General features: G+C 38.5%; 2 protein-coding genes across 4 annotated transcripts in view; one reads left to right on the forward strand and one right to left on the reverse strand.

Moving 5' to 3' along the window:
- Window positions 1–26,778, forward strand: part of LOC128212094 (RUN and FYVE domain-containing protein 2-like) — a 57,455-nt gene that overhangs the window by 12,364 nt on the left and 18,313 nt on the right. For both annotated transcript variants that reach the window (XM_052917357.1, XM_052917365.1), the window contains exons 8-12: window positions 1,119–1,290; window positions 11,601–11,717; window positions 12,371–12,538; window positions 21,505–21,602; window positions 23,929–24,015. In XM_052917357.1, coding sequence (XP_052773317.1) covers window positions 1,119–1,290; window positions 11,601–11,717; window positions 12,371–12,538; window positions 21,505–21,602; window positions 23,929–24,015 — 642 coding nt within the window. The remainder of the gene's footprint in view (window positions 1–1,118; window positions 1,291–11,600; window positions 11,718–12,370; window positions 12,539–21,504; window positions 21,603–23,928; window positions 24,016–26,778) is intronic.
- Window positions 12,937–17,294, reverse strand: LOC128212108 (prepro-gonadotropin-releasing hormone-like protein). 2 transcript variants are annotated; one of them, XM_052917388.1, is made up of 4 exons: window positions 17,187–17,294; window positions 15,414–15,607; window positions 14,379–14,444; window positions 12,937–13,228 (listed from the first exon to the last, which is right to left on the reverse strand). In XM_052917388.1, the coding sequence occupies exons 2-4, from the start codon at window positions 15,597–15,599 to the stop codon at window positions 13,184–13,186; spliced, it is 297 nt and encodes a 98-aa protein (XP_052773348.1). In that variant the 5' UTR covers window positions 15,600–15,607; window positions 17,187–17,294; the 3' UTR covers window positions 12,937–13,183. The 2 variants fall into 2 exon arrangements, with proteins under 2 accessions (XP_052773348.1, XP_052773338.1); XM_052917378.1 differs by having other exon boundaries at window positions 12,938–13,228; window positions 15,414–15,610; window positions 17,187–17,272.

The raw sequence follows: 26,778 nt of genomic DNA on the forward strand, positions 1-26,778 counted from the left end.
TAATGCCCTTGACAAACTTGACCAATACCTGGGGTTCTCTTTGTAAATATTCTTGTTTGAAACCACTAGGCCCAGACACTTGATATTTTGTATGTAGCATCAAACAGTGGTCCTCCACCAAGTTTTTTCAAATTATGGCCCTATGAAAAAAACTGTCCAAGCCCTGATTCAATGCCCAGGGTTTCACTACCTTGGGTTCACAAGTTTCCGATAGACTTATTTAGAGAAATCTTCGAAAATCTTCTTGTCTGAAACCGCTAGACCAAGACCCTTGATATTTTGTTTGTAGCAACATAATTTATAGAAGTCCTCTATCAAGTTATTCAAATTGGGCCCCTGGGGTCAAAACAGGCCCTGCCAAAGTGTCAAAAGTTTCCTATAGACTTCTATAAGAAGAAATTCTTAACTGAAACTGCTAGGCCCAGACCCTTGATTTTTTTATAAAGCATCATACAGTCGTCCTCCACCAAGTTTGTTAAAATCATGCCCTTGGAGCAAAACAGGCCATGCCATTGGGCTCACAAGTTTTCTGTAGACTTATATTGAGAAGTCTTTGAAAATCTTCTTTTCTGAAGCCATATGGCCCAGACCTTTAATATTTGTTACGTAGCATCATATGATGGTCCTCTACCAAGTTTTTTCAAATAATGCCCCTAGAGCCTTGGCCTACTTTCTTATTTTTGAGGCTACAGCAATATAATTTGGACAAAGTGTACAGTTTTGAAAACAAATATCAATGTTGTGCTTGGATGACCTTGACTGTGACCTTTCGACTTACTCTATTATCTTTGAAGCTACAGCAATGAAATTTGGATCATGTGTGCAGTTTTGCAAACAAATATAATGTTGTCATCGAATGAGCTATACTGTGACTTTTTTACCTATTTATTATTTTTTAAGCTACAGTAATGAAATTTGGACCATGTGTACAGTTTTGAAAACAGATATCAATGTTTTAATAGTATGACCTTAACCACTGCAACATTTAACAATATTCGATCATAATAAAATCCCTAGTTGCATTGCCATGAACCAATTAACTCATTCATTTCACTCAGGTGAGAAATTTAGTGCCATCATGGCCCTCTTGTCAATGAATGCATTCATTTCTTTTTCAGCACAACAGTGGCAAACTTGCAACAGAAATTAGAAATGGCCAGTACAACCAATGCATTAATGAAAGAAGACCTTGCTATAGCCAAAAATGAAATTATAGAACTAAAAGAGGAGAAAGATGTCGCTGAATCTCAGCGTGACACCATTCTACACGTACACAAGCATCATATTGAGGTGTGTCCTAAATGTGGGCATAACCTCACGGCCTCTAATAATAATAATTCCAATGATTCCAATACTTGAATTGGCATCTTTCATTTGTTTGTAGTATTGTTGTGACTAAAGTTCTGTTGTTTCCAAAGTAATCATATGATAAGACATGCATGTTTTGTCCTAAATGTATGCATTGTCATCACGCCTTTCTCTGACAATCTTCTGGGTCAATTTCAATATGCTTTTACTTCTATCATAGGCTGGTTTCATTTGGGAGATTTTTAAGCTGAATTGATGAAGTTAGATAGTTTGATTATATTATTATAACATTTCAGCTATTATATAACTGTGTTCAAAATTGAGAAATAGCTAAATGGTTGTATATGATAAACGGCTTATCTTTCTCAAAGGAAAAGCAAAACAACAGTTAATTGTAATTTGAAATACAGTTGACTTTCCAAACAAATAGCCAGTATATTGTACATAGTCATATTGTCTAGTTAAGTCAACTATATTTATTTCTTAACTAGTATTCATCAAAGGTTGTTATAAATTGTCACAGAAGGGTAATTTGATCTCATTCAACAATATAATTTATAATATGGATTCAATCAAACAGCCCGTTTAAAAGGAGTAATAGTTTGATTTTTTTTAACACAGCCTAGTCTTCTAGAAGAACTGTCTGCTGCAAATATGCCTGAGGAAGATGATTATGATATCATTGGTAATGAACAAACCTCTGAAACTGGCCCGTTTAAAGCAGATAAAGATAATGACACATTTGCAAATGAAAAATCAGATTTGCCCATTGAAAATACTGAGTCTGTTGAAAACAGAGAGGTAGTTGAGTCTGAGACAAATGAAGGTGATGAACATATTGCAAATGCAATACTTGATACTGATACAGTAGTTAATGAAACGCCTAACACCACTCCGAACATTCATTTCGCAACTGAGACAGTAGTTGAAAAAGTTGAAGGTTTAGTCAAATCTAGGACGTTTAGCGATGGGGCGTGGCGGAAACCATTCCAACACCGAACTTCTAGTGAATCATCTGACACAAAACCTAAAGAATCACTTTGGTCAAAATTTGGACTCTTTAAATCAGTAAATATGTTTGTTTCACCAGCACAGTACAATGACACACTTGATTATATCTCACACTATCACTATATTTCCCATGTACAGCAAGTCTCCTTACATGCTACATGTTTCCAGAAAAAAAACTAGCCTTTCCCAGACTGCATATACATGTACATGTAGCTGGCCTTTGTATTTATTTCCCTTTGACCAACTCCTACATGTCGCTGTTCCTTTCTATGTAACGGAATGCATGCTCCAGCAGTACCAGCATCCATTGCAAAAATAATTGCATTACCTGTTACCATTTCATTGCTTATGTTGTGCAGAAAATGCAAAGTCACAATTTCATATCCGATTGTATATGTACATATATATTTATCAGTGCTGTAATATAAATTGTAATTATACTTTATTCTCGGAAAACTTTTGTTGAATTAAAGTTGATGATTGCGTAAAGAATAACTTAAAACGATCGAGGTAAAAGGGACCATTAAATTATTTGCTATGTTGTGCTTTTGATGAAATTGCAAGAGGCCAGTTTTAACTACTACGTGTACGTTTTTTCAGCTCGCATGTGTTTATCATACCGTTTTAAACTTATGTTAATTTTAAATCATGCTAAAATCTAGGGACAAATGCTTCAAGTGTATTTGTTTCAATATGTTGTGCAATAAAATAAAAACTCATGACTTGCTTGACGTATTTAAAACGAGTATGCCGAGGGTTTAGCGCAATACTGTTGTAATGTATCATATTTTTCTATATTGAGTTACAACCGTACGTCATGCACTAAGATCGGGAAGTGTGTGAAGACAAGAATATGAAATGGTATACGTAGTTTATAAGTATCTATCACGGACGAAGGCATAAAATAATTATAATGAAATAGATCGAGGCCTCCTTGCACGTTGAGTTTCAATATGATTTTTTGTCGTGGTTGGTTCTTGAACGCACGTGTAGAATACTCTGTTTGAACTGAGTTGTAATTATAGGGTTCCCGTGGTACGATTTTTTTCACTTCTGTTTTGGCGGATGTCATTCATAAACTAAACATAGTTATGAAATGGCACACGTGAATAGGAATGTAACTAGGGTAGACTGAAGTGATCTTATCGAAGCGAATGTTAGCACTGTACCCTGCTGTCCTTTCTTTTTAAAAGAAGCGAGGATATGCAAATTCACTTTATTTTATATCATGTGTGCATTGCCATACAGCTGTCCTTGGTCCTGTCTTTGCCTAAAACCTAACCATTAAAAAAAATGATATGCAAAATCTTAACAAAATTACATTCTAAAAGGTCTACATACTCTAACGCGTTTGTTCAAAACGCTCAACCAGGAATGGTGTACAATAGTAAGTACGTAAACACGTTTCATACAACAGTTCGCATATAGGCGGACTTGGTGCGCATTTTGAACCGTTTTTCCAAAGCATATACATTTCAAGCTACTCAACACTAAGCTACATGTATGTTCGACTATACATGTAGCTTATTTTTGCAACAATTACTCATCGTTTATATCTACTATCCCACTTGTAAAACATATTTTCTGCACGGCTGTATAAGGCATTGGTGATTTATCAAGAAATTATGCTGAATGTTGCAGACACATTCGTAATACGCCTATACGCAAGCCGTCGAAAGTGATACATTGACTTGGTGTGATATCGCATATTTTTTATAGCTAGGACTTCTGTGTGTTACTAATTCCAATAATCATATCTCAAATTGACAATGATATGAATAATTTACAGTTTTTAAAGCCATTGGCCAGTGAATAAACACAACCGTTTGCAAAATAACTTCAAGAGTTTGAAACACTGAATTTCATTCCGCCCCAATGTGTTTTTCTCGATATATGTACAATAACGCCAATCAAAACTTTCAAGTGACTGAAATGGAAAACATGGTATATTTCTCTCTTCATTACAATTGTTTCTGGAGGTGAAGCAGGTTGGATTCTTACATGTAGCTTCTCTTGAACTTGGTCATGTCAGCAACATCTTGGTCATGTCAGCAACACCTTGGTCATAGCAACATCTTGGTCATGTCAGCAACACCTTGGTCATGTCAGCAACATCTTGGTCATGTCAGCAACATCATGGTTACGCTCTGCTGGAATGACAAAAGTGAAGGAACACACACTATATCACGTACAAATTCAATCAGAAGCTTATAAGAGAGAACAATCTTACTGGTGTTTACAATCGGCACGTGTGTACATGGTAGAGATAGCTTCGACAGTTGGTGCTACTTCCATTGTCGTTGAGATGTATTTGGTCATTTTTACAGCTCTCGGCCGCTCTCGTAATTAATTCCATTCCCTAGATTGTCGTGAAAATCATCCGTTGTTGAATATGGTGTTGAAACTTAATGTTACATTTCTAACCTATGGTGGCATATAACTGCCGTAAGATAACCTGTTAACGTTCGTGAATTTTTCGTGTTAACCACTTACGATATCTAGTTAACCAGTTATTATGTTACTTCTTAAGGGGAATTCACAAACCATAACTAGATAACCAGTTACTGTTAAAAGCCAAAAGTTCATTTATATATAATTGGTAACACGAATCTTATCTCGTTAACCAGTTATTATGTTGCTTATGCCTAAATGGAATTTGCAAACCATAACTAGTTAACCTGTTAGTGTTGTATAGCTAAAAAGGGTAAAAGGTGGCAGTTCTGGACACTTTCAAGCCTTTTTTTAGTCATATGATATTTATCTAACTAAAAAAGTATCGCAAATATTAACTAGATAGCTAGATAATTATCGCAAAAATTAAGTGGTTGACACGAAAAAATTCGCGAACGCTATCAGGTTATCTTACGGCAGTAATATGCCACCATACTAACCCTTTTACTGTTTTGGATCAATTGTGTTTCGTCTATTTGGTTACCTCTTTTATTTTTGTTTGGTGGCTGTCTTCAGAGTTTGTCTCTTGAAATATATTTGTACAAACAATCTTCATGCTGTTTATGGGCATTTTCGACGAATCAAAACCAGCGAGAACGATTAACAATTTCAGAGTTATGACCCATGTATTATAGTCTCTAACTGGAACAACAGGTTACCTCTGTAACAATTTCATATTAGTTGGGACGCATTCGATACTCAGCTAGACTGATGTAGGCGCATACAAACTTAATTTTTGTATCCAGAACGTTCCAAAAAAAACCCATTGAACAAAGTACATTTTCATTTCAATGAATCGGTTTTGTTGTTTATTGTTGAAAATACGACATAACTTGTTCAAATAGGATCAGGATAGGTCGTTTCTGTTACTTTTCGAACCGAAACTAAATTTGCTGCATCATCAATACAACTATTTCATACAATCTGATACGGCAAAACCGTTCCATTATCGCGCGTCTCATGGGATTGACATGAAAGTATGAAATATGGCATTTGCCAAAAATGATGCATTATATGGAAAAGAAGTTCGATGTCGATATCGAATTGCACCGCCATTCATTTCCTCGTGTTGATGTCATTATAAGCAACGGTTCTGTTGAATATAAAACAATAATACCAGTCCGTTCTGTATATGTATGTTGTCATCGTGCCCGTTTGCGTTATGCCTCGTGGCTTTAACTGATCAAATCTGTTTACAGGTCTTGTGTACATGTTTACCTTGACAAGAAAAACACGTATAACAAGCCCCATAGTTTAGTTTTGACAAGAAGCACACGTATAACAAGCCCCATAGTTTAGTCTTGACAAGACACACACGTATAACACGCCCCATAGTTTAGTTTTGACAAGACACACACGTATAACAAGCCCCATAGTTTAGTCTTGACAAGTCACACACGTATAACAAGCCCCATAGTTTAGTCTTGACAAGACACACACGTATAACAAGCCCCATAGTTTAGTCTTGACAAGACACACACGTATAACAAGCCCCATAGTTTAGTCTTGACAAGACACACACGTATAACAAGCCCCATAGTTTAGTCTTGACAAGACACACACGTATAACACGTCCCATAGTTTAGTCTTGACAAGACACACACGTATAACAAGCCCCATAGTTTAGTCTTGACAAGACACACACGTATAACACGCCCAATAGTTTAGTCTTGACCAGACACACACGTATAACACGCCCCATAGTTTAGTCTTGACAAGACACACACGTATAACACGTCCCATAGTTTAGTCTTGACAAGAAACACACGTATAACAAGCCCCATAATTTAGTCTTGACAAGACACACACTTATAACAAGCCCCATAGTTAAGTCTTGACAAGACACACACGTATAACACGTCACATAGTTTAGTCTTGACAAGACACACACGTATAACAAGCCCCATAGTTTAGTCTTGACAAGACACACGTATAACACGTCACATATTTTAGTCTTGACAAGACACACACGTATAACACGTCACATAGTCTAGTCTTGACAAGACACACACGTATAACACGTCACATAGTTTAGTCTTGACAAGACACACACGTATAACAAGCCCCATAGTTTAGTCTTGACAAGACACACACGTATAACACGTCACATAATTTAGTCTTGACAAGACACACACGTATAACACGTCCCATAGTTTAGTCTTGACAAGAAACACACGTATAACAAGCCCCATAATTTAGTCTTGACAAGACACACACGTATAACAAGCCCCATAGTTTAGTCTTGACAAGACACACACGTATAACAAGCCCCATAGTTTAGTCTTGACCAGACACACACGTATAACACGTCCCATAGTTTAGTCTTGACAAGACACACACGTATAACAAGCCCCATAGTTTAGTCTTGACAAGATACACACGTATAACACGTCACATTGTTTAGTCTTGACAAGACACACACGTATAACACGTCACATAGTTTAGTCTTGACAAGACACACACGTATAACACGTCACATAGTTTAGTCTTGACAAGACACACACGTATAACACGTCACATAGTTTAGTCTTGACAAGACACACACGTATAACAAGCCCCATAGTTTAGTCTTGACAAGATACACACGTATAACACGTCCCATAGTTTAGTCTTGACAAGACACACACGTATAACACGCCCCATATTTTACTCTTAACAAGACACACACGTATAACACGCCACATAGTTTAGTCTTGACAAGACACACACGTATAACACGCCCCATAGTTTAGTCTTGACAAGACACATACGTATAACAAGCCCCATAGTTTAGTCTTGACAAGACACACACGTATAACAAGCCCCATAGTTTAGTCTTGACCAGACACACACGTATAACACGTCCCATAGTTTAGTCTTGACCAGACACAAGTATAACACGCCCCATAGTTTAGTTTTGACAAGACACACACGTATAACAAGCCCCATAGTTTAGTCTTGACAAGGCACACACGTATAACACGTCACATAGTTTAGTCTTGACCAGACACACACGTATAACACGTCACATAGTTTAGTCTTGACCAGACACACACGTATAACACGTCACATAGTTTAGTCTTGACCAGGCACACACGTATAACAAGCCCCATAGTTTAGTCTTGACCAGGCACACACGTATAACACGTCACATAGTTTAGTCTTGACAAGGCACACACGTATAACACGTCACATAGTTTAGTCTTGACAAGACACACACGTATAACACGCCACATAGTTTAGTCTTGACAAGACACACACGTATAACACGCCCCATAGTTTAGTCTTGACAAGACACACACGTATAACACGCCCCATAGTTTAGTCTTGACAAGACACACACGTATAACACGCCCCATAGTTTAGTCTTGACAAGACACACACGTATAACAAGCCCCATAGTTTAGTCTTGACAAGACACACACGTATAACAAGCCCCATAGTTTAGTCTTGACAAGACACACGTATAACAAGCCCCATAGTTTAGTTTTGACAAGACACACACGTATAACAAGCCCCATAGTTTAGTCTTGACAAGACACACGTATAACAAGCCCCATAGTTTAGTCTTGACAAGACACACACGTATAACACGCCCCATAGTTTAGTCCTGACAAGACACACACGTATAACAAGCCCCATAGTTTAGTCTTGACAAGACACACACGTATAACAAGCCCCATAGGTTACTCTTGACAAGACACACACGTATAACACGCCCCATAGTTTAGTCTTGACAAGACACACACGTATAACACGCCCCATAGTTTAGTCGTGACAAGACACACACGTATAACACGTCACATATTTTAGTCTTGACAAGACACACACGTATAACACGTCACATAGTTTATTCTTGACAAGACACACACGTATAACACGTCACATAGTTTAGTCTTGACAAGACACACACGTATAACAAGCCCCATAGTTTAGTCTTGACAAGACACACACGTATAACACGTCACATAGTTTAGTCTTGACAAGACACACACGTATAACACGTCCCATAGTTTAGTCTTGACAAGAAACACACGTATAACAAGCCCCATAATTTAGTCTTGACAAGACACACACGTATAACAAGCCCCATAGTTTAGTCTTGACAAGACACACGTATAACACGTCACATAGTTTAGTCTTGACAAGACACACACGTATAACAAGCCCCATAGTTAAGTCTTGACAAGACACACACGTATAACACGTCCCATAGTTTAGTCTTGACAAGACACACACGTATAACACGCCCCATAGTTTACTCTTAACAAGACACACACGTATAACACGCCCCATAGTTTAGTCTTGACAAGACACACACGTATAACACGCCCCATAGTTTAGTCTTGACAAGACACATACGTATAACAAGCCCCATAGTTTAGTCTTGACAAGACACACACGTATAACAAGCCCCATAGTTTAGTATTGACCAGACACACACGTATAACACGTCCCATAGTTTAGTCTTGACAAGGCACACACGTATAACACGTCACATAGTTTAGTCGTGACCAGACACACACGTATAACACGTCACATAGTTTAGTCTTGACCAGACACACACGTATGACACGTCACATAGTTTAGTCTTGACCAGACACACACGTATAACACGTCACATAGTTTAGTCTTGACAAGACACACACATATGACACGCCCCATAGTTTAGTCTTGACAAGACACACACGTATGACACGTCACATAGTTTAGTCTTGACAAGACACACACGTATAACACGCCGCATAGTAAGTCTTGACAAGACACACACGTATAACAAGCCCCATAGTTTAGTCTTGACAAGACACACACGTATAACAAGCCCCATAGTTTAGTCTTGACAAGACACACACGTATAACACGTCCCATAGTTTAGTCTTAGCATTTTGTCTACTGAGATTACCGGTCGTTTAAATCCATTTGCACTGCTCTAGTTACATTTTTGTGCCTACACAATTTTCGTTTTGTTCCTTTTTAGACTAAAAGTATCCGCAAACAGATACAAAAGTAAGTTGCTAAATAATGTCCAACTATCATAGCTGATATAACTAGTTGTACCTGTATCGATTCGACGTTTGTGATGTTTAGTGTTTTACGCCGTTCTAAAGAATTTGGAAGAGTCTCTGAGAGTCAACGACGCTGTTCTACGGACGCTGCAACCTTTAACACCAAAGTCTACGGTCTCATGGAGTCAACAAGTGTTTGAATGATCTAAAGAATGTAACATGCAAGGATGGAAACGGCTGTTAGTAAAGACAAAGTGCACATCATTGCGTAAAGAGCAGCGATCACTCAATGCCAGGTTTCTGGATATTGAAGAAGAAACGGATGCTTTCATTTCGTATAGTGTTGTGTACGATGGGTTGAATGGACGAGAAGCCGGCGTTGACAGTGTTGTGTACGATGGGTTGAATGGACGAGAAGCCGGCGTTGACAGCGTTGTGTACGATGGATTGAATGAACGAGAAGCCGGCGTTGACAGTGTTGTGTACGATGGGTTGAATGGACGAGAAGCCGGCGTTGACAGTGTTGTGTACGATGGGTTGAATGGACGAGAAACCGGCGTTGACAGTGTTGTGTACGATGGGTTGAATGGACGAGAAGCCGGCGTTGACAGCGTTGTGTACGATGGATTGAATGAAAGAGAAGCCGGCGTTGACAGTGTTGTGTACGATGGGTTGAATGGACGAGAAGCCGGCGTTGACAGCGTTGTGTACGATGGATTGAATGGACGAGAAGCCGGCGTTGACAGCGTTGTTTACGATGGGTTGAATGGACGAGAAGCCGGCGTTGACAGTGTTGTGTACGATGGATTGAATTGATGAGAAGCCGGCGTTGACAGCGTTGTGTACGATGGGTTAGGACGAGAAGCCGTCGTTGACAGTGATGTGTACGATGGGTTAGGACGAGAAGCCGGCGTTGACAGTGATGTGTACGACGGGTTGAATTGATGAGAAGCCGGCATTGACAGTGATGTGTACGATGGGTTGAATGGATGAGAAGCCGTCGTTGACAGTGTTGTGTACGATGGGTTAGGATGAGAAGCCGGCGTTGACAGTGTTATGTACGATGGGTTAGGACGAGAAGCCGGCGTTGACAGCGTTGTGTACGATGGGTTAGGACGAGAAGCCGGTGTTGACAGTGTTGTGTACGATGGGTTAGGACGAGAAACCGGCGTTGACAGTGTTGAGTACGATGGGTTAGGACGAGAAGCCGGCGTTGACAGTGTTGAGTACGATGGGTTAGGACGAGAAGCCGGCGTTGACAGTGATATGTACGATGGGTTAGGACGAGAAGCCGGCATTGACAGTGTTGTATACGATGGGTTAGGACGAGAAACCGGCGTTGACAGTGTTGAGTACGATGGGTTAGGACGAGAAGCCGGCGTTGACAGTGATGTGTACGATGGGATAGGACAAGAAGCCGGCGTTGACAGTGTTGTGTTCGATGGGTTGAATGGACGAGAAGCATACGTTGACAATGATGTGCACGATGGGTTAGGACGAGAAGCCGGCGTTGACAGTCTTGTGTACGATGGGTTAGGACGAGAAGCATGCGTTGACAGTGTTGTGTACGATGGGTTCAATGGATGAGAAGCCGGCGCTAACAGCGTTGTTTTTACCAGATACGTTTCACACTACGCCTTTTGTTTTCGACCATTGTGGCAATGAACGTTTTTAGGTAGTTAAAACTGGCCTTACACAATTTTAAATCATTTTAATACAGAGAACATAGAGCCGATGAATTTCAACGAAAAGTTCTCTAGACAAGAATGGACTCGAAACCACCAGCGTATGCTGCAATCTATTAATATATTCCTTACATGTAACATATCTATGAAACTCCTTCAGGAATCAAAGAAGGACATCGATGTTGAGCGCCAGACGTACCAGCAGTCGAGGGCGGGTCTGGACGAGATGTATGCCGATGTGAAGAAAAGACTAGACGAGGAAATACAACTCAGACTCGTTGGTTTCAGTTTTTCGTCATTTTTACTCCGTTTAAATCTATGCATGATTATGATACAATGATAAACTACTGTAATATTATGTAAAAGAATATAATTCGCTTATGATTAAAATTATGGCATATTTGGTCATATATGTTCCAGACAAGACGCTTTTGAACGTATATAATAATACAGCATTGATTCCACAAACTAACGTCCACCAAAATTGTCACAATGGGTGGTCTATTAGATTATTTGAACCTCTCATATTTCTGTGCTTGTCAGTTCACATAACCGATTACAGTTCAAGCGAGAATGATTTCTTGCCGGACAAGATGTTTACCTTTGATGGCAGTGCGTGACCTGTTGAATAATATCAATGATTAAATTAAATATATCCAACTATTAACTGGATATGCATATATCCGTGGTCATCGTCAGCACCGTTTACTGCATACGCTTTGCGATTAACTTTCGTCAGATAAGGCTTCTGGGAACGTTATTGCCTAAAACAGCTGGCTTGTATTAAATTATTGCTCTTTTTTGTGGCGACCGCGCGATTTATGCACCCAAGGATAGACATAGATTAATCGCACTGTCCGTCCGTCCCTAGACTGGACTTGAATAAGTGTGGCCAGTCCAAGTACAATGATAAATGCTTTGCTATTGTAGGACGTTGAGAAGGAGATGGAGCTGCAGATCAGCATGAAGCAGGAGATAGAGATGGCCCTGCAGTTGCTTGAAAAGGACATTCATGAGAAGCAGGACACCATCATCGGCCTGCGCAAACAACTAGAGGACGTCAAAAACATCAACCTCCAGATGTACGATAAACTAGAGGTGGGAAGAGATGTTTTATTTGTTTCAATGTATTGTTAAATAAGCGATCACTAGTAGTGTATAGGAAGGTCGATCTCAACGTTTTGATGTTCAGTCATTGAACGTTTCTGCTTTTGGACGTTGTGGTCAAGTTCGTTATGGTAAGTCGTCATGAAAACTTTGACTAAAATATATATTAACATCGCTATTGAAAATCGAATGATTCTATTTACAGCTTGATGATTTTATATTCAAATATCAGCTGAACCGGTACCTGCATGTTGCTCATTTGTAAGATTTTTTAAGGCGTCGAAGTTGATTATCATGCCTCAATAAAACTGCATTTATTCAGCGAATACAACACATACTGATTATTTTGGTAAAAAACAACGTTCCCAAAACAAATTACTCTCCTTTGAAAACACACAAAAAACAATTGAAGTTGGTGAATTTAATTTTTCTTTATAACATTCTACTTTATGCATTTGAATACATCCTTTCATTAGTATATGATTTATTTTAAAGTAATATTAATACACTACTCTATTAACCGTGCGTTAAGGTTATGTTATCACGAACTAGTTATAATATATTCCACATTTTTGAGATCATGTTTTTGTATGGTGAGTTCCTGTAGACTATTCGGCTTTTATATTTCTCTCTTCTCTACTTCCTCTCATCTATCGGTGGATAACCAATGTCTTTCTTTAACTGGAAATACAACAAAAAGAATGAAAATACAAATGTTAAAACTGACAATAAGACAGGCTCACAATAGCAAGAAAAACATGAATCTGTCACTCGTAGTTTGATAGTACCCAAAAAATCTCAAGGAGATCATGAAATGTGCTAGTTAGATAATTTCTTGCTATCTTATAAATATATAGTTTTGGCTAGTTTAAACAAATATTATTTTATCCAATGTAGCATTAGCTTCTGCTAAGCACATGTATTAGGTCACATCATTTAGATTAAATGAAGTTTAATGACCTCGTTTCCGTTTGATAATACATATACAACAGATCGAAGACAAATCATTGCAAAATTATAGAACTTGATTTCTTTTAAATCGCTACGTCACACTTTTCTTGTATCCGTGGCGGCATCATGTTCATTCAGAACTCCTCGGCCATTTTTATCGAAAACAACCTCAGATGTATTTGGACGGTTTACATACTCAAAAAAGCGGTACGTTTAAGTCCGCTGCATGCAAGTAGATCGCGTAGTAATTTTATTTAGCAGTTAAACTTATGACTAAACTCTTGGGAATCTTTATTATGTTTGCAATAATACACTTCACTGGCAATCAGTTTAAACTTAAATCAATAAATACAACTCTAAAAAACTACATTAATGATATAATTAAAAATGTACGAACTACTTCAACTGATGTACCGGCATACAACCGAGGTTATTTTGGACAAAAATGGCCGAGGAGTTCCGCATGCATGAAGGTAATACAACAACAAATTTTATCGTTAAACAAAAGTAAGAATGGTAAATAATATGTTGCAGTAAAATAGTTTACCAAAGCGCGGAGTGATACATTGACTGATAGGAATATTGCAATTTTAAATTTCACTTGTTACGGTTGCATGGTTACGGAAGGAGGGCGTTGTGGTAACAGTATCTTAAATTCTCAAGACCCACATACACAGACGTTGAATTAGTTCATGCCAAAACATTAACATATTAATAATAATTATTATTATTATTAATGCAATGAAAACTTCAGGGATTAGCCCAGAAGCGAACCAATTTACGATGACCCTGTTTAATGGCACAAGTTCAAAGCCCAACCATCACAAAACCATCACTTAACGAGAGACACAAAACTTAAAACAGCAACACAACACCTTACCAGGTTGCGTAGCGATGGTAATCCACCGAAGCAGGCGGGGTCTGAGAGCATCCGTAAAACTTCATCCTTAAAACATTTGCACGTTCTTATGGTTAGTTAAGTTGCCATTGAAATGCTTCAAAGACGTTTAAAAAGACATGCGTAGTTTAATATTCAATTAACAATTTGTTTGCAGTTAATATAAAGAAATGAGGAACAATGACAAGTGATGTACAAGTGTATAGTTTAATCGTATTGTTTTGTAAATAATCTACACACGTGATATAAATAATTTCGACAAACAATATTAAGTATACAAAAGTATATAAATGTGGTTTAAGTACAGACTAGCTGAAATAATTCATATAAGAATGCTGTTGAAAGGTAAACCAATTTTCAGTATTTTAGGCCATGCCATTTTTAACGGTGCGCGTGCGTTTAGGTTTTGTGGTCCGTAACTGGCGTAAGCAAAAACATATACGTAGTATATAACAAATAAACTGAAATATTTTCAATTTTCGATGCTTTTTGAGAGACCGCAACGATGCGGTGTTGACCCGACATCGGTAGGCTTATTCACATATAACTCAATAAGACGCTATAATTATACCAATGGAATAAACAAAACAACACGTCATGTGATCCTTAGCATTCATTTTACAGTTCGATATTTGGCCGTTAGTATCACGACAATTTGTCTTTTACTTTTTGTATTTTACAATATTTAAACTAATAAAAGGGTAGAACTTGACACATGTAATATGTTTTTGTGAGGAGCGTTCCTCATTGCACACAAAAGAAAGATGTTTCCTTCATTAAACATTTAAAGTTGACACATCTATCATCTTAGTGAAGTTTGGTATTGTGGTGTTTTTTTTCGAAATGACTTTGTGTCGTTTTTTTCTCAAATGGGTATCTGGATTTTGCGAACTAAAATTGACGCTTTACAAAATTAAAAGTATGAGGAAGTGATGTTGGACAAGAAATGGGAGGCTTATCCTACTACTAAACAGTACCATTGCACTACATATAAATATATTTGAATAACTACGTTACCTCAATCAGTTTGAAGACTAGAGTTTGAACATCTGTTCTGAAGTGGCAGGTTTCAGTTGACATTGAAGATCTCTTGCCCGGGTTCCAACCATTGCTGAAGTGATAACTCTGTCCCTCAACTGTGCCGAAGTCCAGGCACGCCATTACAATCAGTACAAAGGCGGTTATTGGGACGTAGCTGTTCATGCTCGCTTCTTCTGAAACAATTCATATCGTATTTTAAATACCAGCGGCGATTTTCATAAAGCAACTTTAGTCGTTTCCTAACTTAAGTCGATTTCTATGCATTTTAATAGCCAAATTAAAAGACATGTAGAAGTGTTTTTAACATTTATGTATGCTTTTTTCAATAAGGTCACTGAGAATAATGTATTTTGGAAATTCTTGATTTTTTATTTCATATGACTAAAGCGATACTCAATTAGGAAAGTGAGTTGAGTTAGGAAGTGACTTAAGAAGTGTTATTAATATCGCACAGGAACCATTTGTTAGGAAGAAAACAACACATTTTATTTAAAGAAAACAATTTTGTTTTGAGTTCTTCAAAGAAATTATTATTGCTTCAAAGTGCATGGTTTTAATGTTTGGAATATAATTATAAGACATTATTTACTTAATATATAATTAGATCGTATTTTAGCCTTCACCATTACACTTTCTTAATAGAATAAGGCATAAGATTACGGAGAACGTGAATGCCGCCCGTTTGTTATATTTTATTATCCCTGAAACTTCTGCAGGAACTCATTAAAGTTGAATTTTAAAATAATTATTTGAACTAATTACTAATTATATGTAGTTTGTATTCATATCACCCACCCTTTAAAATTTAGAAATCCAAAAACCCGTTTTCCAAACAGTGAAGTATGGTTAGTTTAAAATCTTGTTAACTCTTAAAACACTGGTATGAGAAACTCTGCGATAAAGAATCCGATTTGGAAGAAACCTCGACGCATTTTATAGTCGACGCAGCGTTATTTTACACAGCGTTACACAAACATGCTAACATCAAGTGACAAACAAATCATGTTACATTGATTTGAGACCAGGTTTAGTTTTTCTTTCACATTTGAACATGGAATATTAATATGCGATAATACTGAGTTCAGCGAAGTTTTCATGAATAAGTTAATTAACTTAGCAACCTCTCTTCTTCTGTACAAAAATCTCTCGACATTCCCTACTTTTTCTGTTGTCGCAAGCGTTATTTTAGACAGCGCTACGGTTTAAATTGTAAGACGTGCTAACATCGAATGACAAACAAATCATATTGCAGCGATTTGTGATCAGTAGTTTTTCTGTTATACGTGAACATGTAACAATAATGTGCGATACTATCGTAGGTGTGCAGCGAACTTTTCATGAATAAGTTAATTAACTGAGCAACTTGTCTTGCCCATCCCTTTCACGTGTGAAATGTGAAATTAAATGATCGTTAAAACACGCGGCTCTATCAATAAGTCCCCTATTCGTTTAGCACGTCGGGCTTATTGATGTATTTCATTACCTGCTGTTTAAAAGGAAATATGCAGAACTCGATCGTAATAATGTATTGTTAAATACAAAGATATCCTCTATCACAATAATATCAAGGCAGCACAATAGGAATTTATCAAAGGCAACGTGTAGTATATTACCGAAAAAGTTAAAGTGTTCAATATTATGATATAGTTCTCAGATGAATTACCAAATGATTTTTTTTCAAATGAAATTATTAATTTGTTGATTTAAATCTATAAAGTACTTTTTGTTATGAAGTGCAAAACTTCTTACCTTTGAAAGCTTCAGATACACCGAATTATTTGATTTAAACTCCACCGAATACCCAACATTTGGTCTTATATAGTAGCGACACGTCTATAGTCTTCATCTTGCATTTCCTTCAACAGACAAAACATCTGCCTCAAAATGATTTTACAATGTTTTAGGAAATTGCTACGCATCACAATGTGGCCCCTGGGAATTAAATTGCCTTATAAATTATGAGTTTCGATACATATTACTGGTAGCGCCACTCCTAAGGCTTAAAACACTTGTAAAGTGACTTGTTGCATGTTGAATGTGATCGAAAACAGAGGAGCAGCAATTATTGAGTGCCAAAAGCATACTCCTACTCCTTTCTTCACAATTTAAACCGTATTTGTTTCTTGAACAAACTGGGGGGCTTTCGGCGAAACTTTATCACGTCAAGCTCTTAGATTTGAAAGTATTAAATAGTGCTTATTTCATGAAAACTAAGAGAGAACTATAGTGAAGGGAACACAATTGTATTGTTTCATATGTGGTATAAAATTTGACACCAAATTGTGTACATTTTAATTACATAAATTCCTTTAAAAGTAAAACCGACCTTATTATAAATAATTTTGGTCACATGGACTTGGTTTAGATGTCAAAGCAACAGAAAAATACTAGAAGGTTTAAAATTACAAATACATCCTGGTAATGTATAGCAGTGTGCCTTGCCTTTTTACCTTCAATTCACGGTCAACTTATTGATAGACATGTAGATGATTTAAATGCAGTAAGAATTCGGTCTTCAGTTAAAACATCCTGGAAGAGCGAACCATCGAAAACACATACTACATACAGCGTATGAACACTGTAGCCTCTGTTTAATTCAAATTGATAGTTGGCAGTGTTGATGAATGCAACACTGTTACCACTTGGCACAGACTTAAAGTCAAGAATTGCTTAAATCATATATATAATATATTCACATGAAATATTGTATGAATTAGAATGCTAAATCTGACAGCACCGTTTTCTGTGCGACATATCGGGCGCAAGACCCACGTCCCTCTACCTAACGTCAAGGTCACCCTTTTAATTTAATCGTTCTGGAATAATGTATAAACATGTATTCACAAAGAGGATAGATGGTCGTGTCCAGACAGTAACTTTTTGAGGGATTTTGTAAAACAGAACTGACACAGATGTTTGTCACAAAAATAAGAAATGTCACGTGCATGACCCAATTCCCTACCTAGAGGTTGAAGGTCACTCTAAGTGGCTAATAATAATAATAATGTAATGATGCATACATAGGGCTGTAACATTGTCAGGCAGAAGGGATTTCGGAGATAATATGTCACAATCGTTTGTTCACGCGCAAGACCAACGTCATTACATTGAAGGTCAAGGTGACATTTAAAGGTTATATGCCAATAGCATATAGAGTTTCATGTCCGGACTGTATCTTTGTTATGTAAGGGGGTGAAATAACATGACATAGATGGTCAGTACATAAAGGCGACATATCAGGATGAAGACGCAGGTGCTGACGTGCTTACCTGTGGATGTGTCGCGTGCAAGTCACAGATCTTAACCTCTAGTTTATCGCTCCACCACACTTGAGGCATTCATTTGGTCCTGCATATATGCTTATAGTTTATGTTAACTCTTGTCTTTTATCAGTCTGGCACTTCGGGGGCTTAGGTCGATAACAGTGATAGCTGTTTTTTAAACATATTTGTTTATTTTAGATGATTATGTTTGATACAAGGTCTAACAGAACTCATAACCGACTGTTAATTTTCCCTAGGGCCCTACTGTTTCCGTCAGTCTTGGCTTAGACCTACCGAAATGAATTTGCATTGGCAGCATAGCCTAAGAACGTAACTTGTTACTCAATAATGTACTAATTTATCATTCACAGAACGACGTATTTATCGGAACGGCGATGATCAGTTGTGTCCATTGAGTGTTGTTTTTTATCATATGATTATACTGCTACCATGACTTCTTGTGGCACACCTATTTCCACTCTACACGCTTAAGTTATCGGGCCTTGTTGTCTTAGGCCAGTGGTTCATCCACAGTAATCGAGCCTTGTTATCTAAGGTCAGTGGTTCATCCACAGAAATCGGGCCTTGTTATCTAAGTTAGTGGTTCATCCATAATAATCTGGCCTTGTTATCTAAAGTCAGTGGTTCATCTATATTGATCGGGCCCTGTTATCTAAGGTCAGTAGTTCATCCATAATAATGGGGCCTTGTTATCTAATGTCAGTGCTTCATCCATAGTAATCGGGCCTTGTTATCTAAGGCCAGTGGTTCATCTATATTAATCGGGCCTTGTTATCTAAGGTCAGTTGTTCACCCACAGTAATCGGACCTTGTTATCTAAGGTCAGTGGTTGATCTATGTAAATCGGGCCTTGTTATCGAAGGTCAGTGGTTCATCCATAGTAATTGGGACTTGTTATCTAAGGTCAGTGGTTCATCCGTAACAATCGGGCCTTGTTATCCAGTAATCGGGTCTTGTTATCTAAGGTCAGTGGTTCATCTATATTAATCGGGCCTTGTTATCTAAGGTCAGTGGTTCATCCAAAATAATCGGGCCTTGTTATCTTAGGTCAGTGGTTCGTCCATAGTAATCGGGCCTTGTTATCTAAGGTCAGTGGTTCATCCACAGTAATCCGGCCTTGTTATCTAAGGCCAGTGTTTCATTCAAAGTAATCGGGCCTTGTTATCTAAGGTCAGTGATTCATCCGCAGTAATCGGGCCTTGTAATCTAAGGTCAGTGGTTTATCCGCAGTAATCGGGCCTTGTTATCTAAGGTCAGTGGTTCATCCATAGTAATCGGGCCTTGTTATCTAAGGCCAGTGGTTCATCCATAGTACTACATATTTCCAAGTTGAATCACAGGTATTCGTCACATAGCTCGGAAACTTAAATATGGCCATTCAGTCATTTATTGTTAAAAAGGTAATACTTTTATTTAGACTAAGCTACAAGTAAATCATAATATTTGTGATAACTCCAGCTACAACTCTTACGACAACTCCAGCTACAACTCTTACGATATGCGCAGACTCAACACTGAAAATGGAAATTACAAAACAAAGGAGAGGTACGAGAACTACGAAAAATCCCCCCTAAAACACGTTGAATATTGCCTGACATGCATCCTTTGCGCATGCGTTACAAAAAGAAGTCTACCTTTGAGCTCGATGATTCAGACGCGTATTAATTTGAATCTGATGTTGTGGGTGTTTTTGTTGTTAATCTGCGTGCATAATGCTTCAACCATCTATCTTTCTTCTTCCAGTACATCGTATTACGATTTCTGCCTTTAAAAGAAAATGAGCGTTAGGGGAGAATCCATCGCTTCCAGCGATATTCTCGCTATATTGCTATATGAGATAGGGATGTGCATATGTTATCTTCTAATATAGATCATAAATTTCAGTTTGAAACTGTTTGTAGATGCACTTTAGAGGGTTTTCATGAACATTGCGCAACAATAAACTGATCTTTATTGTTTCATAATAAACAATGATGAAGTAAACGCACACTAGGATAAAGCATAGTAAATGGGCAGATAGCTGTTTTCAAAATAAATTGCATTAAATATTTCACGGTGCCATGAAATGTTTGTGCTCCGTGCCGAGTGGGCGGTTGATGGAAACTGCACATAGAAAAGTTTTAAGTTAGAATTGTTTGGATTCATTTTTCATTAATTCCAAACATTGTACGACATGTTGTAAATGGAATGAATTTGTTTCTGTCCACAAACTTTACGAACAACTTCGGTACAAAATTGCAATGTATGTAGCGAGGGAAATGGGGTTGCTTTGATTCGGCTCATATTTGTTCGCAAACGGCTCGCTTACAAACACATTTTCTGAACTCGTTGAAAGGTATGTCTCAATGATGACGTCATTAAAAAACGTTTTACACACATTATTTTGACCTGAATGTCAAGTTATTAAATCGGTTTTAAATGAGGCGAATGATTTTAGATTATTTTAGATTATTAGTTTATCACATTTTGGATAAAGATAAACACAATTTCATTTTTAATATTATATTAAAAATGAAATTGCGTTTATCTTTATCCAAAATTTGAAAAATCGCGAAGACAGAAACCAAATCGCCATGTAGGGTAACGTGTGATAACTATTCAATGTCAGCGGTAATCAGATGTGCTCGTTATCGGCAAGAGAGTGAGTAGAAATCTAGATTAACCAAAAAGTGGCTTGCCTCTTGGTGCCTGTAGCTTTCGCCAAACGACAATTTCTTGTGTATTTTTCTGTTTTCAGGTGTAACTATGTTAAATGATTTCATCAGCCGGTATGTTCTTTTCAGCACTGTGATACTTCCCTAAAACACAAAACTGAGATGGTCAGTAAACTGGAGGAGAAGACCAATCATCTTGTATCCGTTCTCAAGGAAAATGAGAAAAAGTGAGCTTCTTTTCTTGTTTGTATTACTGTTAAGTTCCAGTTACATTAATACAATAGCTTCAAGTATGGCCGTTCTACTGGTATCCTATATAATATATAATGATACCAAGGGAGAGTTAGGTAGGCAGAGCGCTATTCGGTAAGACATCAGAAGAGCGCAATTCGGTAAGACAGCAGAAGAGCGCAATTCGGCAAGACATCAGAAGAGCGCTATTCGGTAAGACATCAGAAGAGCGCAATTCGGTAAGACAGCAGAAGAGCGCTATTCGGTAAGACATCAGAAGAGCGCAATTCGGTAAGACATCAGAAGAGCGCAATTCGGTAAGACAGCAGAAGAGCGCAATTCGGTAAGACATCAGAAGAGCGCTATTCGGTAAGACATCAGAAGAGCGCAATTCGGTAAGACAGCAGAAGAGCGCAATTCAGTAAGACAGCAGAAGAGCGCAATGGGGTAATACATCAGATCACTATTCGGCAGGACATTAGAAGAGTGCTATTCGACAGTATATCAGAAAAGCGTTATTCGGTAGGAGAGCAGAAGAGCGTTATTCGGTAGGACAGCAGAAGATCGTTATTCGGTAGGCCAGCAGAAAAGCGTTATTCGGTAGGAGAGCAGAAAGCGTTATTCGGTAGGCCAGCAGAAAAGCACTATTCGGTAGGAGAGCAGAAGAGCGTTATTCCGTTCGACAGCAGAAGAGCGTTATTCCGTAAGACAGCAGAAGAGCGTTATTCCGTAAGACAGCAGAAGAGCGTTATTCCGTTCGACAGCAGAAGAGCGTTATTCCGTTCGACAGCAGAAGAGCGTTAGTCCGTAAGACAGCAGAAGAGCGTTATTCCGTAAGACAGCAAAAGAGTTATTCTGTAGCACAGCTGAAGAGCACCATTCGGTAGGTCAGCTAAAGAGCACTATATGGTAGGCCAGCAGAAGAGCACTATATGGTAGGCCAGCAGAAGAGCACTATATGGTAGGCCAGCAGAAGAGCACTATATGGTAGAACAGCAGAAGAGCACTATATGGTAGGCCAGCAGAAGAGCGTTATTCGGTAGGTCAGCTGAAGAGCGTTATTCGGTAGGTCAGCTGAAGAGCGTTATTCGGTTGGCCAGCAGAAGAGCGTTATTCGGTAGGCCAGCAGAAGAGCGTTATTTGGTAGGACAGCAGTAGAGCGCTATATGGTAGGAGAGCAGAAGAGCGTTATTCGGAAGGACAGCAGAAGATCGTTATTCGGAAGGCCAGCAGAAAAGCGTTATTCGGTAGGAGAGCAGAAAAGCGTTATTCGGTAGGCCAGCAGAAAAGCACTATTCGGTAGGAGAGCAGAAGAGCGTTATTCCGTTCGACAGCAGAAGAGCGTTATTCCGTAAGACAGCAGAAGAGCGTTATTCTGTAGCACAGCTGAAGAGCACCATTCGGTAGGTCAGCTGAAGAGCACTATATGGTAGGCCAGCAGAAGAGCACTATATGGTAGGCCAGCAGAAGATCACTATATGGTAGGCCAGCAGAAGAGCACTATATGGTAGGCCAGCAGAAGAGCACTATATGGTAGGACAGCAGAAGAGCACTATATGGTAGGCCAGCAGAAGAGCGTTATTCGATAGGTCAGCTGAAGAGCGCTATTCGGTAGGTCAGCTGAAGAGCGTTATTCGGTAGGCCAGCAGAAGAGCGCTATATGGTAGGATAGCAGAAGAGCGTTATTCGGTAGGCCAGCAGAAGAGCGTTATTCTGTAGGACAGCAGAAGAGCACTATATGGTAGGCCAGCAGAAGAGGGTTATTCAGTAGGCCAGCAGAAGAGCGTTATTCGGTAGGCCAGCAGAAGAGCGTTATTCGGTAGGACAGCAGAAGAGCACTATATGGTAGGCCAACAGAAGAGCGTTATTCAGTAAGACAGCAGAAGAGCGTTATTCGGTAGGACAGCAGAAGAGCACTATATGGTAGGCCAGCTGAAGAGCGTTATTCGGTAGGACAGCAGAAGAGCACTATATGGTAGGCCAGCAGAAGAGCGTTATTCGGTAGGACAGCTGAAGATCGTTATTCGGTAGGCCAGCAAAAAAGCGTTATTCGGTAGGATAGCTGAAGAGCGCTGCGTACAAAGCAACAGTCCTTTTATCAAAAGCGCACTCTGTAAGAGTACTATTCAATAATGATACAATTTAAATATGTTTTGTACCATTAATTTTTCTAATTTTTAACAAAACAGACGGCCTTTGATTTTTATTCATAAATTTCTATTATTGTTTGCACGTCTGTGTTTTATATTCATAAAAAGTCGCCAACAATGTGGACAAAGTAAGCGAACTGTTGTGATCCTTGATGTATTTTTGTGATTTTAGACTGAAACAATGTGAGAGTGACAAGAATGCAGCAGAAGAAACTGCCCGAAAGCTCGGCCAAACCCTCGCGGATAAAGATGCCAAAAGGTTAGTTTTATGGCCCAAATGTTTTAGACAATCCATGAACAATATGTTGTGATAACTTTTGAAATAAGAAGGACATTGAAAAAGTAGTAACTTTAATTCACTTTGTTGTTACTCAATGCAAATATCTAATAGAATCTACAGCTATTGTGTGTTTTTATAAAAAGGTTTTTTTTGCTACATATATAATAACTGTTCAGCTTAAGTATTTAACTTACGAAGGCATCGACTTGATTTTAAAGAATGTATATAAATTTGTAAATACGCTTTTGTAAATAATGATGACTTTTCTAGGATCTTCCTTATATGACTTCAAGTTGCTACATGCATGCCTATGTTACCGTTTCAAAAATATTCTTTCTTGTGTTTGATATAAAAGGTATCGTATTTTTTTTAAACAACTGTACCGCTAATAAGGCACTACTGACAAAGAAAATAAAACGAATTTCTCGGTCTGTGTAAAGTGATGTTTCACCTGTGAAACGACTCGTGCCAAATGGATTGAATATCTGGTGGTGAGGAAGGACAGTACGACTATATAGGACATCTGGTGGTGAGGAAGGACAGTAAGACTATATAGGACATCTGGTGGTGAGGAAGGACAGTAAGACTATATAGGATATCTGGTGGTGAGGAAGGACAGTAAGACTATATAGGACATCTGGTGGTGAGGAAGGACAGTAAGACTATATAGGATATCTGGTGGTGAGGAAAGACAGTAAGACTATATAGGACATCTGGTGGTGAGGAAGGACAGTAAGACTGTATAGGACATCTGGTGGTGAGGAAGGACAGTAAGACTGAATAGGACATCTGGTGGTGAGGAAGGACAGTAAGACTGAATAGGACATCTGGTGGTGAGGAAGGACAGTAAGTTTATATAGGACATCTGGTGGTGAGGAAGGACAGTAAGACTATATAGGACATCTGGTGGTGAGGAAGGACAGTACGACTATATAGGATATCTGGTGGTGAGGAAGGACAGTAAGACTATATAGGACATCTGGTGGTGAGGAAGGACAGTACGACTATATAGGATAGCTGGTGGTGAGGAAGGACAGTAAGACTATATAGGACATTTTTGGTGAGGAAATACAGTAAGACTATATAGGACATCTGGTGGTGAGGAAAGACAGTACGACTATATAGGATAGCTGGTGGTGAGGAAGGACAGTAAGACTATATAGGACATTTGGTGGTGAGGAAAGACAGTAAGACTATATAGGACATCTGGTGGTGAGGAAAGACAGTAAGACTATATAGGACATCTGGTGGTGAGGAAGGACAGTAAGACTGTATAGGACATCTGGTGGTGAGGAAAGACAGTACGACTATATAGGACATCTGGTGGTGAGGAAGGACAGTAAGTTTATATAGGACATCTGATGGTAAGTTAGGACAGTACGACTATATAGAACATCTGGTGGTGAGGTAGGACAATAAGACTATATAGGACATCAGGTGGTGAGGAAGGACAGTACGACTATATAGGATATCTGGTGGTGAGGAAGGACAGCACGACTACATAGGATAGCTGGTGGTGAGGAAGGACAGTAAGACTGAATAGGACATCTGGTGGTGAGGAAGGACAGTAAGACTGTATAGGACATCTGGTGGTGAGGAAGGACAGTAAGACTGAATAGGACATCTGGTGGTGAGGAAGGACAGTAAGACTGAATAGGACATCTGGTGGTGAGGAAGGACAGTAAGACTATATAGGACATCTGGTGGTGAGTAAAGACAGTAAGACTGTATAGGACATCTGGTGGTGAGGAAAGACAGTAAGACTATATAGTGGTGGTGAGGAAGGACAGTAAGACTATATAGGATATCTGGGGATACCGAAGGACAGTAAGACTATATAGGATATCTGGGGATACCGAAGGACAGTAAGACTATATAGGATATCTGGGGATACCGAAGGACAGTAAGACTATATAGGATTGGTGGGTTTGTTCTTTGAAATAATTGTGGTAAAGTAAAATATTTTGTCAAGGTTTTCCAATCCCAGTGTTGAAGGGCAGTATTCAGAATAGTCGTTCAGTGGGCACAATTAATGGTGATATATCATATTCTCACTTACCAGTTTACATGATAGTGTTGATGTGTGAGTTTGGTCGACGCCTTATGGTATGTTCTATGGTATGTGCGAATGTGTTATACTTGGGAGGAAAATTGTCATTCGTAATTCTATAAGGCGTCTAGTTATTATCTGGTTGTTAAATGGCTATTATTTCAATGTGTTTATTTAACGGAAATTGCAGTAAGTGTTTTAACTAGGGATGGCAACGAGTACTCGATCAAGCGTCCGAGTACTCGAGTACCAAATCACTACTCGAGTACTCGGAAAAAAATCCAAAAAATCTATAAAAATCACAAAATACATGATTTACAGACGAAGTAACAGATCTGGTTAGTTACCAAGAGGAATATTTACGGTCCCTCTAATCCCCACTGTGTACACAGATTGACCTTAATAAGTTAGTTGTAAGTTGCAAACTGTCAACAAAGGGCCCCAATTTCCAATTAGCACTGATGTCAATTAGCGAAGTTTTAATAGCGGAACTTTCACCTACACAATTCTATTGTATACCAATTAGAGACCTTTCACCAAACAATGGGCGCTTACAAGCAAACGAGTAGCAACCGTTACGAGCATTGATTTCTTAATGGGCGTATTTTAACTATTTTTGCAATGATTATCACAATTGAATGGTTGATATCTTAAATCAAGAATTATGAATATTAATGAGGTAAACAACAATA

The sequence above is a fragment of the Mya arenaria genome, chromosome 2, assembly GCF_026914265.1.
Source record: "Mya arenaria isolate MELC-2E11 chromosome 2, ASM2691426v1".
In the NCBI taxonomy this organism is placed as follows: domain Eukaryota; kingdom Metazoa; phylum Mollusca; class Bivalvia; order Myida; family Myidae; genus Mya; species Mya arenaria.